The 17,325-nt window shown below is 37.0% G+C and overlaps 2 protein-coding genes across 10 annotated transcripts; one reads left to right on the top strand and one right to left on the bottom strand.

The window, feature by feature from the left end:
- Positions 1–216: 216 nt before the first annotated feature.
- On the bottom strand, positions 217–8,907 carry LOC139822908 (uncharacterized). 9 transcript variants are annotated; one of them, XM_071795090.1, is made up of 6 exons: positions 8,600–8,904; positions 8,299–8,373; positions 4,795–4,994; positions 3,632–3,829; positions 2,985–3,131; positions 217–2,256 (listed from the first exon to the last, which is right to left on the bottom strand). In XM_071795090.1, exons 3-6 carry the CDS (start codon positions 4,909–4,911, stop codon positions 1,735–1,737), a joined length of 984 nt encoding a protein of 327 aa, XP_071651191.1. In that variant the 5' UTR covers positions 4,912–4,994; positions 8,299–8,373; positions 8,600–8,904; the 3' UTR covers positions 217–1,734. The 9 variants fall into 9 exon arrangements, with proteins under 9 accessions (XP_071651191.1, XP_071651192.1, XP_071651189.1 ...); XM_071795091.1 differs by having other exon boundaries at positions 8,285–8,373; XM_071795088.1 differs by having other exon boundaries at positions 8,299–8,410.
- Positions 8,908–12,927: 4,020 nt separating this feature from the next.
- Positions 12,928–16,815, top strand: LOC139823386 (U-scoloptoxin(01)-Cw1a). The gene is made up of 5 exons (XM_071795869.1): positions 12,928–13,101; positions 13,354–13,428; positions 15,864–15,986; positions 16,321–16,422; positions 16,509–16,815. The coding sequence occupies exons 2-5, from the start codon at positions 13,354–13,356 to the stop codon at positions 16,584–16,586; spliced, it is 378 nt and encodes a 125-aa protein (XP_071651970.1). The 5' UTR covers positions 12,928–13,101; the 3' UTR covers positions 16,587–16,815.
- The last annotated feature ends 510 nt before the right edge of the window (positions 16,816–17,325 follow it).

The following is a 17,325-nucleotide window of genomic DNA, read 5'->3' on the forward strand; positions in this document are numbered from 1 at the left end:
TGTGCAAAAATATACTAAACGTTCATATATGTAATTAATATTATTCATCGAATAAAATAAAAGATACTGGGAGGAAAGTTGAATTTCTTTTCACAGTAACAATTTCTTTTCACTTGTTGCATTCATTTAGATATATATTCCAAGAAAAAGTTAACACAACATGTGTGTAATAATTATTATTAAAGAAGGGTATTATACAATACGTTGAGGTAAAAATCATGTAAATATTTTTTATGACTAATAATATATAAGTACAGGCGAAATATACATCTAATACTGATAGCTAACTGCTAAAGCGCACGATACAAGGAGAAACTTTACACGATTGTCCCAAGCCTAAAATGTGTAAACATCGTGTCGCGATAATCTTGCAAACGTGAAGAAAAAAAATCAAAATAAGAACTTATTAGATGAGCAATATATACACGACAATAAAGAGGTGTTGTTGGCAAATCTAACTATTTACAACAATTGATATGTATCGATATTGGTCTTTCATGAACTTAATATAAAACAACTTAAAAAAATATAAAAAGTGCATTAAATAACAATAAATTCTCTGTTACTATTATAGGTTTCGTTAATGTTATGATTAGATGATAGATTTAGACATAGAGTAATAAACTTAAACTAGAAACATACATGCACACGTAAGACAGCTAGAAATAGATCCAAAACCATCGTCCGATTCGTCAATCATCATAAAATTTTCATGAAATCGCACAAGTCGCGACGCGTGAAATATCATCCACAACTCTTGCGTTTCATCGTTTTTCTATTCGATATCTTTGGATAACTAGCTATCATGTCTCGGATAGTCGAGACCTATTTAACTTTTCGTAATGCCGATAAAATAATAAAACAAACAACAATTATACAAACACACATATTTATATAACAACACTCAGATGATGAATATGTTTTTCATTTTCGAATTGCCGCACCAATTCGTAACGCATACATAGATGCAATTTTGAATATTAAATAAATGAATCGAAATCATCGATTTGTATTAAAAAGGAACTATGTATATTTCATATGCATATCTCTATGAGATGGAAAATTGTCTCTTTTCAGAAATATGACATAAAATATGCTGCATCCGCGATATTAATAAAAAAAAAATAATTATTTACGAGTGTAATATCGAGTAATATATAATTGTATCTGCAACTATTTACATAAACTTATGTATCAATTTTATTATTTATATAGCATGTATGTTTACTAAATGCATTCCAATAAATCTATTTCCATACAAACAAAATATGTTAAATTTTCTTTTTATGTCAGAGTAATTATTCCATTGTAAAAAAAATATATTTCTCTAACTTTAATTTTAAACAAAACTATAAAATATCTAGAGAATTAAAAGTCTCTGATTAAATATATAAATAAATCTCTTTGTCGTGACAAAAATGCGATGATAACTTTTGAAAATCTAATTGTAAAACTACACTTTCTACCCTGTATTGTCCTTTTAAAAAATATATTATTTAAGGTATATAATAATAATCTATTTTACATCGCATTATATAGAATACAAAATCGTATATTTCAAAGTAAGTTTTCGAAATATACGCAAATTCATCACTTTCAAGCTTTTTTATTTCTTCGTGCAAATCCCTTCTAAAAAATTTTCCCTTTTCTTAAATTTTTCTGATTAAAACTTTATATCTATTTATGTCTTAATCTCTATAACTTAATCTAATAAATAACAATAGATTTAGGAAGTTACGCTTCGGAGTCCATCGTAAGGTCCGCTTCGATTTCCTCGGGACTCCTCAGGTCGATCGCGAATCTCTTCCTGGCGGTGTTGTTCGTGGTGATTCCGGTCAGCTTCTCCTGAGCCTTTACGGCTTTAGAATAATTCTCAAAAGCTGCAGCAAGGGCGTATGTCAATTGCCTCGCGTAGTACTTCGATTCGCAAACGAAACCGTGACATTCGAACGGTGACATTCTCCTGAAGTTCTCCGTCTCACGGACGACGATCATAGAAAAGACCCTGGTGTAAACGAGATCCTGTACTCCGTAGGAGATCGTCTCAATAGGATACATTCTGGATAAATTTGCATCCTGCTTCCTCTTGTCCAGCGGCAGCAAGGCAACTCCCTCCTGGGAGACTACCAGTTTTATAAGAGGCAGCATTGTGTTAGTCGGCAAAGCTTTTGCGGCCGAGACCATATTATCGACGGGTCTTCTCGTGTGCTTGATGCCCCAGAGACCTCTTGCATCATGGGACCCCAAATATTTCACCTGAAAACGGCCTGCCTAAATAGTCTTGAATACGTAACGGATCTCCTAAAGATTCTTGAACAAAACTTCGAAACCCAGTAAGCAAGAAACGTCAAGAAACATTTTAACTATATTGCATTAACGTTACAACGTTGCTGCAATGTAGTTAAAATGTTTCTTGATGTTTCTTGCTTACTGGGAATCTTAACGACGCGTCCTTCATTTAACATCTTAATTCTGAAGAAATTGTGCAGAATAGATTATTTAATTTTATTTCATTTTTAATTTAAAGTTTTATTTTATTTTATCTTAAATATTAGAAACACTAATTAATAAGGTAATTTTTTAATTTAATTCGAAATGTCCGTATAAAATTTTTTCTAAAAAATTCATTTTATACTATATTTTATACTATATGCAGAATAAATAAATATACATACATATTACATGAGTGTTCATATATTGACAGTGTAATTCTGTCTTGACTATTTAATTGGAACAGCTAGAGTGAATATTAGTATAAGATAATAAGTTAGGACTCTCGAAATTAAAAATCGATTAATAGGATGGCTATGAGAATCAGACGCAGTTATCAGTGCGTAGGTGATTAAAATCACTAATTTATTCCAAATAAATTACATTCTCATAGCCATTGACTCATAGCTCATTGACTCTAAGCCATCCTATTATCGATTAGTATAAGAATTTAGAAAAGTTCAATCTCTTATTTAAAAGTTTGAAAATTATACCTGAAATACTTGCGGCAAATCAGCAGACCCCTCGAAAACATTATTGTCGATGGAGAGACGCGACAGCTTCGACACGAGATCCTTCTTCTTATCGTCAGAAGACACCGGACTCTTCTCCTTCTTCATCTCTTCCAGAAACTGATCCTTCTGTTTCAAATTCATATTCCTTAACACGCGAGTCTACTGAAGTAATTATTTCAAGATCGAAATTTTGAAAAATCCAAAAGCGATTATTTGTGATCTAAACAACTGATGATTAAAAGTTTCTATATGGTCGGTATTCAAAGTCGATTCTTATTTCAAGATTGTCTTAAATAATGTCTTAAGATGCTAATACGGCTCTGCATGATTGGTGACGGCTTAAGATTGTACTTAAGACGGCCTTACATATAAGAACCGACTATGAATACCGGCCTATAATGGATAAGAAAAAGAATGCGAGTGCGTCGTGAATTTAAATCAAGAAGAAGCGAAACACGGAATGAATAACGGGATAATTTACAACACGACGACGCTTTGTATTCGATAAACATTGTAATGACAAATAACGCTAATGGAAACGGCAAATCGATCCTCACGCAACCAATAATCCTGAGCGCGCCTTTCTACCTGCGTTCTCCACTAGAGAGTCTTAAAACGCTACTCACTGGAACGTTGTCGAGTCGGCAGTGCCTCGTCGTTGACCTAGGCTTGACTTTAAGATGGTACTCCACCACGTTCGGTATGTTCGGCGTGTTGGGCACGACTGAGCCAGCGGCGGTTGACGCGCGTTCAGAACCCTCGCTTCCGGCCCCGATCCGAGGCGCTGGTGTCGATGATCCACCTCCACCAACGACTTCCGATGTCTAATTACATTTTATCAAGTTATAAATGTCGATCTACTTTCATATTTCTACAATGCGCCCCTTAAAATTCTAATTTTCCACGCTCTATATCATCATTCTACAAAAATGAAAAAATATTAATGTAATGAACTCGACCGACATATAAATAACACAAATAAATAATAAATATGCCTTATATATGGTCAAACTGGAGCTTTTGTGTCTAATAATATTATTCGCGTGAATTTATATCATTTTATCGTCCTAACAAACCACGTGCCGTTACTATCTGTTTTGAAACGCAGTCTCAAACTAAAGCTAGAATAGATACAATCACATAATTAAATTAATAATCAATTTAATAATACTAATACAAATCTTTAGAATATAGGAGAATATATAATATATATAGAAAATACAGGATATATATATAAGATACGTGGAATATATAGAATATGTTGCGAAAAATGACACCTCAGCCAGAGTTCGAACACTTCAAATTTGGATCTCTCTACTTTCTGGAACGTCTTTATCAATTCGACCATTGAGGAATGTGATGATATTCATCGCAACAGTAGATAATTTTATCAATAAGAAGAAACGTCATTTTTAGGTGACGTGTGTATAAACAATATAAGTGAATCCGATCGACGTGTAAATAACGCAAATTAAAGAATATCTTAAAATCTCTACTTCTTAACGTATTCAATTATTGCCGATTTTAGCGATTTTTTAGTATTTATAAAACAACAATTAATTTTAAATCTTATACTTATTTCTTGTTAAAAATATTTTAAAAATCGTTGTACGCTGGAAATGTTGCAGTCATAAGCAGTATGAAATTTAAATATGTATCTCTTAGAGATTTATCTCAAAATAAATAAACAAATCTATCTTACTGTAGATTTATATTAGATGTTAATTATTACTGTTCGCAACGGGATATGTGCTACAAAAATTATACTCGTACGCGAGTAAAAACCAACCTTCGGTGGAGAATAGATTAGTTGCTCAACGTTATGAGCTGTATCATTATTAACGGTAAGGATCTTCTTTAGGACATTGTCCGTTCTCTTTGCGAAACCAAAGTCTTCGTCCTCCATAGCTGGTTGATATGAAAATATGCCGCTTCTTCCTCTTGTATTTTTTCTCTCGTTTCTTACATCGGGCAGAAATAACAGGCTACCTGCAAATAATTTGCCGATCAGGATACATTTATTCTATCGTGCCGTCCGGAGCTCCTATAATCTTTAAGCAGTGAAATATAGAAAATGTTTACAACTCCTACGATAATCTACTTCCGATCGCGTTCCCTGGAACGCGGCCTCTAGTACATGAATAAGACGCGCGTTTCAATGAATGACTCGTGAGTTTGCAACAGACAAGAAGGACTCACCCCGTGTCACATAGTAATTATTATTATTTGAAGGTGCGCCCGGGCACGAAATTAAAAATGGACTTAACGTCCGAATTTAAACCGGAAAACAGCTGTCGGGCAGCACGTGTTGCACCTTGCATCGTACTGGTTCCTCGGAGCCTCCTTTTCTTCCTTTCTTCCACTTCACTGCACCGAACCGTATATTTGTGCTATTTATAGTGAAATCGTTCGGACAAAACCTCTATTTACAACGTTGTGACACAATAAGGGAATTAATAAGAACTGTGCTTATTGTTTCGACCCTATTCTTCTCCTATTATACAACATTGTCAATAATAATTATCTATTCATTCCTCGTTTCCTGTCTTTATAATTACTCTTTGCCATAATTTTTTAATATCCTATATGTTAATTTACGTACTCTAACTCCAATCTCTTGTTGTGTTATAAATTAAATAAACGTAGGGGAAAAAAATTTATACAACGGATAGACGTTCACTGTTTTAACTTTCACTGTTCTCTGCAATACGCGTAGCGACAATGACGGGTTTTTGTTCGCGTTCCTGTGATTACATCCCGACAGCGGATGCGCGCGGGATGCAATTGTATCGACGATTTTAAACGTACCGGGGGTTCTTTCAGTCCACAGGAAATGAGTCAGGTGACCGATAGTCAGGTGAGGAAGGATTCATTAATGTATTCCGTCGGTTACAGGTGTGGTGTGTTTCTGTTATTCGGCTTCGCGCTTACGAGGCATCCACGATCATTATTTCAAAAGTAATAAAAATTTTTATCTATGTGCATGAAAATGCAGATTTAATATTGTATAAATTACATAAACAATCACACAAACCACTACGATACAAAATTCTTTAAACGAAATCTTATTCTTCCTCTATAATATTTTCTTAGTAAAATAACTGTATTTAGCCATCAAAATATGTGCTACATAAATATGTATTTTAAAAAATTCTACTATAAAGATCTCTCCCTCCCTCTCTCTCTCTCTCTCTCTCTCTCTCTTCGGATATACATTACATTTAAGACGGTCATTATCCATGCGCCAGAAATTTTTATAATAAGTTTAAAAAAATGGATCTAAAAGTAACACAAAAAATAGCGTGTAAAAGAGGAACGTATTTTATAGGACGTCCTGTACGTAGTTGTGCCTGTACACCTGTCGTCGAGTTACACCCGCGTATATACAATAGCAGGACTGTTAATGCGAGCGACTATTCAACGGGTGTCTCGTAAAAATAGGATTTTCTAAAATATACGCTTTACGCGAGTATCTCTTATCGCCGTCCCGTAAAACAGACAATTTACATGTTAAACCCATTATTATCGCGCATACCATCGAGAAGTCAGAAGACACCTCGTATAATTAATTAGCATCCGTGTGCATGTGCGTGAGCAGCAAGAGGAGAAGGTTCGGGATGCGCGATAACGGTAGCGTTAACAGATGAAATGGAATCGCTGCTCGTTATTACGGTTTCCTAGATTTCCGTTAGTCTCTTCGACGATACTTCGCAGAGAGAATCTCGGCCTCTTATACAATAAGAGATAATAAAGAGAGAATTACTAAAAAGAAAAACGTTCAAAAACGCTCTAATGGCGCAGACAATCGCGCTGCCCGTATAATACACGTCACGTTGCACGACATTATAGTATAAAGCGCATGTTCTCGCCCACATCGGCGTCGATATTCGCGCTCTCGTCGGAAAGGAAAAAGTCGCAAACGCCGCGTAAATTTATACGTTATATTTGGCCGGCGATTACATCTGACAACGCGAAATCAACCAATTCCCCTTTTCATGTTCGTGGTAGGGTGGGAACCGGAAGCGAGCGCCGCTGGATGTCTGACCGGAAACTATTACGGTCGTGTCACGAAGGAGATTCTAACGATGCGTGCCACGCATACGTCCTCACGGAATTTGAACGGCGCGGCGCGGCGGATTGAATTCGTTGGGGGAAAAGCTTGACGGTGTGTTAACGGCGTACGATTAAATCGTTCTAACACAAATTCCCAAAAATATAAGCATATGTTTCTTTCTTCTCTCAACGAGATCTCTGATAGAGTAAGCCGGTAGAATCGAACTTAGAAAAAATTGTGCACGTATAGAAGAGATGGTTCCATATGGCCTCCGATAAAAACTATCCGATGCCTCTTATTTGCGTACTTACACGCTTCATTTCGCCGATACTCATTTCGCGAGGCGCAACGGCCGACGAATAACTCAGGTAGAACGAGACGTTCAGGCAGAGCCATCCGTTCCACTTGTTTTTTTATCAGTTTCTTCACTTTTGCAATTAAAATTGTTTTGCCACGGCTCGTAAAACATAGCGATAAAACATAGTGTTTCACAAGTTCAAACTTTAGATAGAGAACGTTATCAACGAGATAAGCTTACTATAAGATACACTTTATTCATAGTAACAGAACAATTTTAACGTAGTTAAAGTTGTAAAAAGAAACCCTCTTTTGAGTCCTTGATGATTTTTTAATCACGTGTTACTGATTCATCGATCATTTATTCGAAGATTATTTTATGGGTTGTTTTTTTTTTCGAACAATAACGAAATGCGTCATCATGATCATTGAACTGCTTTATCATATCGCTTGTCTCACAGTCAACATTCGCGATAAAGACGACACGCCAGGTGTCGTAGATTTACGGTCGAAATTCCCGTTGCTAAATATTCGACGAGAAAACACGCGCAATTATTCAACGTGAAGCGACTTATCGGTCGGTGGCGCAAACGCAGGGATGCGTGCGATTGCATAAGCGAGACGGGAGCGAAACTATCGGGCGAAGAATTTATACGATAGCCACGCCGAGCGCGGCACCATCGATCGTTAATTTAAACAATAGCCGCATGTTAATTACAATGATCGTCGCGAGCCGTCGGACCCGAGTTGGAAATCGAGTTGCGGCAAGTCGCAACGCGCGACGAAACACAAACGCGATGCTCTTTATCGGAGAAATCACGATCCATTCGGACGAAAAGATCCGATCTGTAGCGATGGACAGCGGAATTCCATCGCTCCCGATTCAAAAACGGTCGGAGCATTAATTATTGAAAACGCGGCGGATTACCTTCAGCTATTTACCTTCACTTTCCTGCGTTCAGCGACGGTTGACATGATTGACGAAGGCACACACAGGGTGCATTCGTTTACGCAGGGCTGCGTGCAGAAACATCATCCGCCGAGTGCTAAAAATCTATAGTGCACGTAACATATGCTGTGTATAGGATTTTTAGCACTCGGGTGATGTTTCTGCATGCAGCCCTGCGTAAACGAATCCACCCACACACAAACGCGCGTGTACGCACAGCTCGTTCTAAATCGAGGTGAATTCGATGCGTGGCGTGCGTTTCACCCAGGTGCGATCGACCGATCGCGATCTTACCGTTCGACGCACCTGCGGCGAGCGACGGCGGCGGTGGCGGCTGAAAAAGCCCACGCTTCCGGAAACATCGTCGCGCCGGGCAGAACGATGACGCGGATGCGACGGCGGCGGTGCATCCGCGTGCAACGAGACTCGCCACGGCTCTGCACGGCGTACCCGCGGACCTCTCCGTGCGGATCCGAGACCGGAATATCTAGGAGAGAACGATTGACAGGCACCTGCGGTATGCACTGTCGTGTACGTGCGACTGAAAATGTAGGACAGCGCGCGTCGCCGCCGCCGTTCGTTCGTTCGGAATCGCGCTGACTGATAAAACAAGCCGCGATATAGGCGTGTACGTACGCGCACGTTACGTACGCGAATGCCTTTGTGTGTGAGGCCGATACACCTGCAATAAACCTAAGGTGACGCGGGCGATAAGGCCTGACGCCGCCGACATTAATCACAATCGCGACGAGGAAGAGGAACTCTCAGATCTCGGCTTCGAGATCGAGGGCTCTGATTTTGAATTATCACAGAATGTATCGCACAGAATATTTAGTTTAATCATATGTCTGCATGTACATTCATAGACGTACATATAGAGAGCGTAGTAATTTTATAGCCATTTGTAAGTTATAACAATTTTTTCGAATAATATTTAAAGTTGCGTCTTTAATATATGGAATTTAATAATAATGGACTCATTAACACTATTGCGGAGCAACTTCCTGACGTTCACTCTCCATCATAATTCTTATTACTTACATAAGTAAAACACAATAAAATTTATGCGACAGAAACAATGCGCAACAGCGGCCTCGGAAATTTTTAGTCACGAGAAACAAAAAATTTGGCTGTGTCTAAAATATTGCTATCTTCCGTCAAATCTATCCGTCTCTCTTAGTTTGCCCTCTTTCCATCCTTCATTTCACACAGATATCAATCATAATCGCATTAAGTAATATGACGTAATAAAATACACACAAGATTCCCCATTAATGAGCGTTTATAACTGCAATTAATATGGAACGGTGCAGCCGTAAATGGAAACAATGCTTCTCCGGCGAATTTATTTAATAACGGCATATGTGTCGTAATGCACCAACAATTATTTGTTATATCATTGGATTTATCATCGGCAATCAACGAATCTTCCAGGAATCTCTCTGATTCTTCTTCAGAAACTATCACCGATCCGCGATGAATTATTTGACGCTTGGCGAGCGGTAAAAACGTGAGAATAACTTTCATGCCTCTCTCTCTCTGTTGGCATCCGGCGACAGGAAAGAAGACGCTCGGAAGTCAAGGCGTTATGAAATTGCGGCAGATTATACCGCAGAGCGCATCGTGCGAAGATGCTGGACGAGTGTCGCGAGAAACATTCCTTCGAAATATATCTTCTTACATTTCTCAAGCATAGTACTCCAGCTATTTTTAGAAAAAAGTGCAACGATATTTCTAAACCATCAGTATAGGAGTAGGGACTTGATTTAGGATCTCAAGAGATCGCTAAGTAACAAATTTTTGCTAAGAGAATTATATCTAAACGCACAGAAAATAAGAAGTATCGAATCAAAACTTATATACTCGTATATACGCAACAATCTATAATCTTCTTATAAGAATTTTAATTTTTTATTTCAACCTTTTTTCTTAATTGAATTATAGAAATGACTTCATTCAAGCAAGTTTTCTTCGTTTAACGCAATACATTAATTATTCCAAGATTATAGATTGTTGCGTACCTATATATGAGGATAAGTCTTGATTTGACACTTCTTTTTTTCTGTGTATTTTCTATATCATAGACTTTATGTTTTATTTTAGAATCTTTCTCTCGCGTTTTGTAATTCAGGTCAACGATTTCTCAGCCTAAATTTAAATCAGGACTATTTTACAGGGTAAACGATGAGCTAATGACGGATTATTTAATGAGCGTGAAAGACATTTTCCTCGCTGGTGTTTTTCCAGCGTAATTTCATTTACGCGTAAAAAGTAATAAAGAAATCTTCCCACGGTTGTCACGAATATTTTGCAATTGCTCCGATATCTAATTAGCAGACAGATAATTTAATTAAGAACCACAGTCTGTGCCCGCGGTTTGTGGCACTCCGCATCCGCACGCAACGCGAGCTGCAATACGATCCGTGCGAAATCGGCCGTAAGAAGAGAAGGGATGCGCTCTCCTAGTGTTTGTTTCCTGTTCTTGAAATGCATGCCATTATTGCATATGTGTATGTATGACGCAATGTTTTAATAATATAAAAGCTACGAAACGTAACGCACGCAATTAAAGAATTGCTCCTTATACAGCGTAAAAAATGTATTATAGATATTTAAAATTTTTCTTTACAGGAGTCTTACAGCTAGTTTTTATAAATACATGATATTTTAAAAACTAAAAAATAATTAATCTTTCAAAATCTAAAATAATGTGATTATAAAAAATTAAAACATGATACTTGAAGTTTTTGCTTGAAAGGGAAAATGACGGTGCATAATTCATGGCGTAAGTTATCAACGACCCGTAACGACCGGATGTCTGATTTTCCACCGAGTTTACATGTCAATCTGGAAAAGCTCACAAGTGTCAATTAGCCATCGTTAATTGGCACGAAACGCATTTCGAAAATTAAGGGGCTCAAAGCGGAAGATGCTGACGCACGTGTAACAGAATGCAAATGAGCTCGACCTCGCGGGAGATGCGACTCGCGATTCTTAATTCAGCGATGTATCACAAGGTCACGTTTTTAATGCGTTTATGAAGATATTTTCCCGGAGCAGTCAGCCGCGCGCACGTTAAACGAAATACTCGTAAATGTCATCGCTGTCCCACAGATTTAAAAAAGCAAAACGGGCCATTCAATCTCCTTAAGAGAGCTTTAGCAATTAAAGATCCCACAGATTTAAAAAAAGTAAAACGGGCTATTGAATCTTCCTAAGAAAACTTTATAAATTAAAGATCTTAAAATGTCTCCTTTGTATTGCGCAATTATAGCATCGCGATAGATCGCGATAGATCATAAATTCGCGCACGCACCGATGTCCAGCAACGGTCATTAAAAAATCTCATTAGCGAATACGAGCGTTAGTATATGTTAACAGGTCGCAATACTAAGATTGCCATTACGATCCAGGGTGAAAGTGTTGGTTGCCAAAACATGAATGGCGTATGTCACATCATGGCATTGTACAATCGCGAGAATCTCGCGAGAAGCCATAAGAGACAGAACGACGTAGATTCACATTCGTTGATTCGTGTTATGACGAACAAGCTTGAGCGTTGCGCGACACCGCAACCTTGGATGTATCTCGCACGATAAGAATAACGAATCATTTCGGGTCCGACCTGCTGACGAGCATTTCCGTTTTGCAAAAAAAATCGCAAAAAAAGGAAAAAAAAGGATCGTATCTAATCGAAGAGATCAACGCGTTGATCTCAATCCCTCCAGCGTGGACGTACAAAACAATAATTAACGATACGATCGCGCGAGCTAAGAGTACTCGATCGCTTATGTAACAAAATGATACGTCAATCATATTCTTAGCAAAATGGAAAAGCACTGAATACTGATATTACAAAGACAAGACTCTGTGTTCGATATGTAATTCCCTTCTTTGTCACTTATATCAATTTACAGTCTGTACTTACAGTACTAATAAAAAAGAAAAACGTCATTGCTTTCTCACTAGTTGGAGATGCGAATTAAATTTCAAATTCTTTAATTCATTATCGCAGATGTGAACTGTGTATATTTTTACTTGCATAACCAGTATTTTCCTTAGTCATTTGTAATTCTAACAGCGGCCAGAATAATTAGATACATAACTCCCAAGTAAGAGTAGCTAATTTATTGAGCGCATCTTGATCAAGTAAGATATCAAGTCTCCTTTAAACTCTTTAAATAGACTGAAGATTTCCACGAGGTGAGATATTGCTCAGAAAAGGGTCTCGGTTAGTACCGTTTTTATTTTATACACAATAAAAAAATCTAAATAAAATTTTATGGAAGCAAATTTCTATGAAGATCCAGATGTGAAAAAAAAAGTAATTATAATAACTACTCGAATTTTCTTATATTTCGAGGGAGACGGAAAAAAGAGCACAGGTATCAAAACGGTTCAAGTACGATGGTTGCGAATATTTTCACGGGTGTTAGAGCACGAGACGATTGCGTAAGAGAAGAATCTGCTGCACCACAGAAGAACATCCCTCCTTCCACCGCTCTGGGATCTTCTCTTTCTCCGTTCGTCTGATGTGGGAGCCCCAAGAAAGAGAGACTCTCAAGAGTCCCCCCTTTTGTGTCTGGCTGATGTGTCTAAAGCCATATATATACCACCACCTCATGGAGCCATCCTTTGAGAAAGATACTTTGGAAGTAGCATCACCTTACGAACCTGAAGCAAATCGGATAAGTGCGGCGGTACACGAAAAACTGAAAAGACAGGGAACACGGAAAGATAAATGATCACCACGCAGCACGACACTGCGGACTAAGGGGATCAGATTTTTCAGAAAAGTAAGCACATCACTTAATCCTCCACACCTTATCTCTTTTCTACTATAATAATTTCGGTTACTTTTTATTTCCAAAAATAATAGCAGCACTTCGAAATTATACAACAATAATGTTAAACAGATATTTGTGAATTTAATTTTACCTGTAGATGTTTGTAAATTTAATTTTATCTGTATGAGATAAAAAATTATTTTTAATACACTTTTGATTTAAACATCGAGATTACTGAGTAATTAAATTTTCAACTTTTAGATGATTTCGAGGTATCAAGTAATAATCTGCGCTCTTTTGCTTTTCGGCGCGGTTTTACTGTATGAAACAATGGCGGTAAGTTAAAAATCTTCCTGCAAACCTGTTTTTTTTTAACTCACAAACAATACTGCAGTTGTCAAAAAAAAATTTGTTCACAACTCCATGAAAAAGATTATGTCTTTGTCACACAATGATTATACAATATGCATGTACGTGTGGTGGTGGGGAATGTATTTCGTAAATATTCCACTTTTACAAAACCTAGCAGGGTGTATGAAAATTATCATTTTCATCGTCGCTTCTCACGGTATATCGCGTAACAATAACAGCGAGTGAACCATAGCTGCACGCATCATCTTTCTCTTAAGGTGGTAACATGAAGTAATTCATTAATTAACCCGTGTTACACGAGCATGTTCTCTCGTCCGCGTACGAGGCGTCTCATTAGACGAAGTCTATTCTGGATTTAATCTAAACGTGTTCTTCGGTGGTATATATAAGTCTGGTGGTACATATATAAGTGTAACTCATGAATATTTTCACAATGCCAAAATTCTAAATAAACCATGATCTCAATGTTGCATTACAAAATTTCTAAAAGAAAAAGTAACGCGTGATTAGCCATATTTTTTTGTTATTTTAATTTAAAAATATTCGGTGACTATTATGAGATAATAATAAATTTATATTCACAAAATATTACGAAATGTTATATTAATTAATTTTAATGATGAGAAGAAACAATACATGACCATTTGTGTGGATTCGTCGCATCCGATCCTGCAATTAACAGCTATAGAAGACATATTTCACCGGAAATGATGAACGCGAAACCGATGAAAATCGGGATAGAGAATAATAAGCCGAGAAATAAAACGCAGCTTCAATGCCACGAAGCTAACAAACGGAAAGATAAGATACTCAATTAATTTATACTATGTTTTTCACTATCCTACTTCGACTAACGCATCTTTCACGACGTTATTCCGTAATGACAAAATAACTCGCGATTATTTTCATGTTTAAAACCAAATTTATTTGTCATATCACATATATCAGAATGTTTAGTCTATTCGAATTACCTTCTTCTTCAAATTATACATAATTGTATATAGTTTGCACCGTTTACTTTTTCATTAAATAAGCATCGCGTGGATTTGCTTGAACTTCGACACACGTCATTCCTTAGAAGTAAAAGTGCAACGTAACTAGGTGAATCACTTTTTTGGTGCCGGTCTTCTTACCAAGCGTTGGAATCACCGGTTAGATTCGGCGCGTGAAGAAGGAAGGAACCGTACATCTGCATACGTATGTACACGTGAAATCGTAAACACGAGATCGTATACAAAGCCGCGGAGATGCGCATCCGCTAGGGAGAAACAATGTAACCCGACTTCCGGTCAAACATTGGCACGTGCACGCACTGAACGGTTTCGAGCCGTCGCGTCGTGTCGCAACTGCCTCCTTATTTTTTCTCGTTTTGACCGATGGCCAATTACGAAAACAATTTTATATCGCGTTCTATTTGTAGCGAAAAACTGGGATAAGCATTAACGTATTTGTTAAACAATGTTAATTAATTTAAGAAATACATTTGCAGAAAAATTGATTTTCAATGTTGCTCTAATTACATTTATTATAATTCAAAGATATAAATTAGCTGAAATTTAACCCTCCGTAGTCACACTTATTTTTTCAAACAAGGAAGTCACTCTGGGTCATGTTGACCCGAGACGAACTTTGACCGTTCGCCATTTGACCATTTATCCACCGATCGTGTTGAAAAAATTCTCGAATGCACTTGCGATATTGCTAAATTGATTGCTATAAAAAAAGAAGGGCCTCAGGAATTTTTAACATATAAGAAAAATTCGCAAAAAATTTGTTTAAAAAAATTTTTTTTTAACTACAGCTAGAGGGCGTCATGCCCGCCAATTTTCAAGTTACGCGCAAGATATTTACGAGCAAAGTTGAGGCTCGGGTCAAATTGACTACGGAGGGTTAAATTGAGCAACTTCTGTAGAGCATAATTAAAATCATACTTTTATATACTGCATTTCTTTGCATGTAATAATTAATGCAAAGAAATAAATTATGAAATTTATTGACGTAAGTTAATTAAGGCTGAATGTACGTGCTCGCATTAAAGAGAGAGGAAGTCCGATTTACAGCATGTATCCACACTCATGCCATTGTCGAGATGATATATGTCGAAACGTATTGTTATTGTTCCAACAGAACAATAACAGTGACTCTGCGTGGTTATGCTTCTCCAAGTTTCACTGTTTTCGCTAATTGTTTCGACGCAACCACCGAGATTTGCAATGCAAATTAGAACGCGCCCTAAATACAGTGTGACAATTATGTAATTGCTTAAAAAAACTTAAAATCGTATAAAAACACAAGATACATTTCATCAGAAAAAAACGATTTACAAACGAATCGGTAACACCTGTTAGAAAAAAAAACGATAGTTATCTGTAACACGCATAATTATTTGTGCGTTGCAGCAAGTGGATGGTTACACACCTGGCGTAGACTATCCAATTTACAATTCGGTGCCGTTCGGACTTACGTTTACCTGTGGAGGGAAGTTACCTGGATATTATGCCGATCCCGAGGCCAGATGTCAGGTGCGTCCATATGGTCACCAAACAAATTCTCATTTCAATATTCGAGATTATTTAAATGCGTTTCAGTAGTATCATACATTTAATGAGATCCTGTTGATCTCATTAAGAAATATATTAAAAAAGAGAACTGACAAGCGTGATAAATTATTTTTAAACAAAGAAACTGATTATTTCAAAAAATATGTTGCAAAATAATAATCGAATTGTTTGAAAAAAGATCTATTTATAATACTTTGTGTAAGATTTGGAGAGGTATGTAGAAAAGATTGGAAAATTCATTGTCAGTTGATAATTATAACAATCTTAATATTCATATTTTTCTTTTTCATTCAAGGTGTGGCATTGGTGCTTGCCAAATGGACGTCAGTTCAGTTTTCTCTGCCCGAACGGTACAGTTTTTAGTCAAACCACTCGCGTTTGTGACTGGTGGTTTAAGGTACCTAAAAACTATTTAATATAGAGGCACGCAATTAATTTAAATTAATTTCGACACCCTTTATTCAATTAATTTTAATATTACAGGTCGACTGCGATGATTCACCGAGACTTTACGGTAACAACGACGAGCTTTACAGAGACGTGAATGGAAATAAGATCTAACAATTCCTATATTTTTTATATAAATAGTTGTATGTACATTAATAAACTCTTTTATATATAAGCTTCTCACGAACGCGTAACGCTATCGAAAGTATATAACTCGTCTGCGTAAGGTGTAGATGTAAGAGTAAGGTGAAAATAATATGCGAATTCCTAGTTTGCCGATACAGGAAAGTAACAGGGATGCCTGCCTTATTTATCGCTGTTAAATAAAATAGAGTTTGCGAAATGGATTAGCAATTTCTTACGGTTTTATAAACTAAACAATTATGTTTTCACGAAATTGAAAAAATGCATTCATTTTTAACCGCATTGTTCCTAGCGCTACGTTTTGCACGAAATTTCCGAGAAATGTTCATCTAAATGTATACTGCAAAAAGAAATCGTAAATTTAAAAAGATACAAATCTTGTTCAACCGAGAAATTAATTGTAAAATTGTCGCGGCTGAAGAAGCGCTGTTTATGGCAGGAGCGTTAAATCAAATTCATGCTTGACAATTTCTTGGCATGATCGGACAATAGAAAGTGAGAGCTCGACTGACCAGTCAGACCCCACCCTCTTCTCTATCTTTCTCTGTCGGATACTAACTGCGATGTTACAGTTTTCCGTTTGCACTTTGCATGCGCGTCTCGTTACGCGGAACACCCGCGGCTCTTTATCCTCTTTCGTAATTTCGACCCACTGATCCAGGAATATGCTTGATTTTACGTGATTTTAGCATATCACGTTCGCGCAATC

This window comes from Temnothorax longispinosus, chromosome 12, assembly GCF_030848805.1.
Source record: "Temnothorax longispinosus isolate EJ_2023e chromosome 12, Tlon_JGU_v1, whole genome shotgun sequence".
Lineage (NCBI taxonomy): Eukaryota > Metazoa > Arthropoda > Insecta > Hymenoptera > Formicidae > Temnothorax > Temnothorax longispinosus.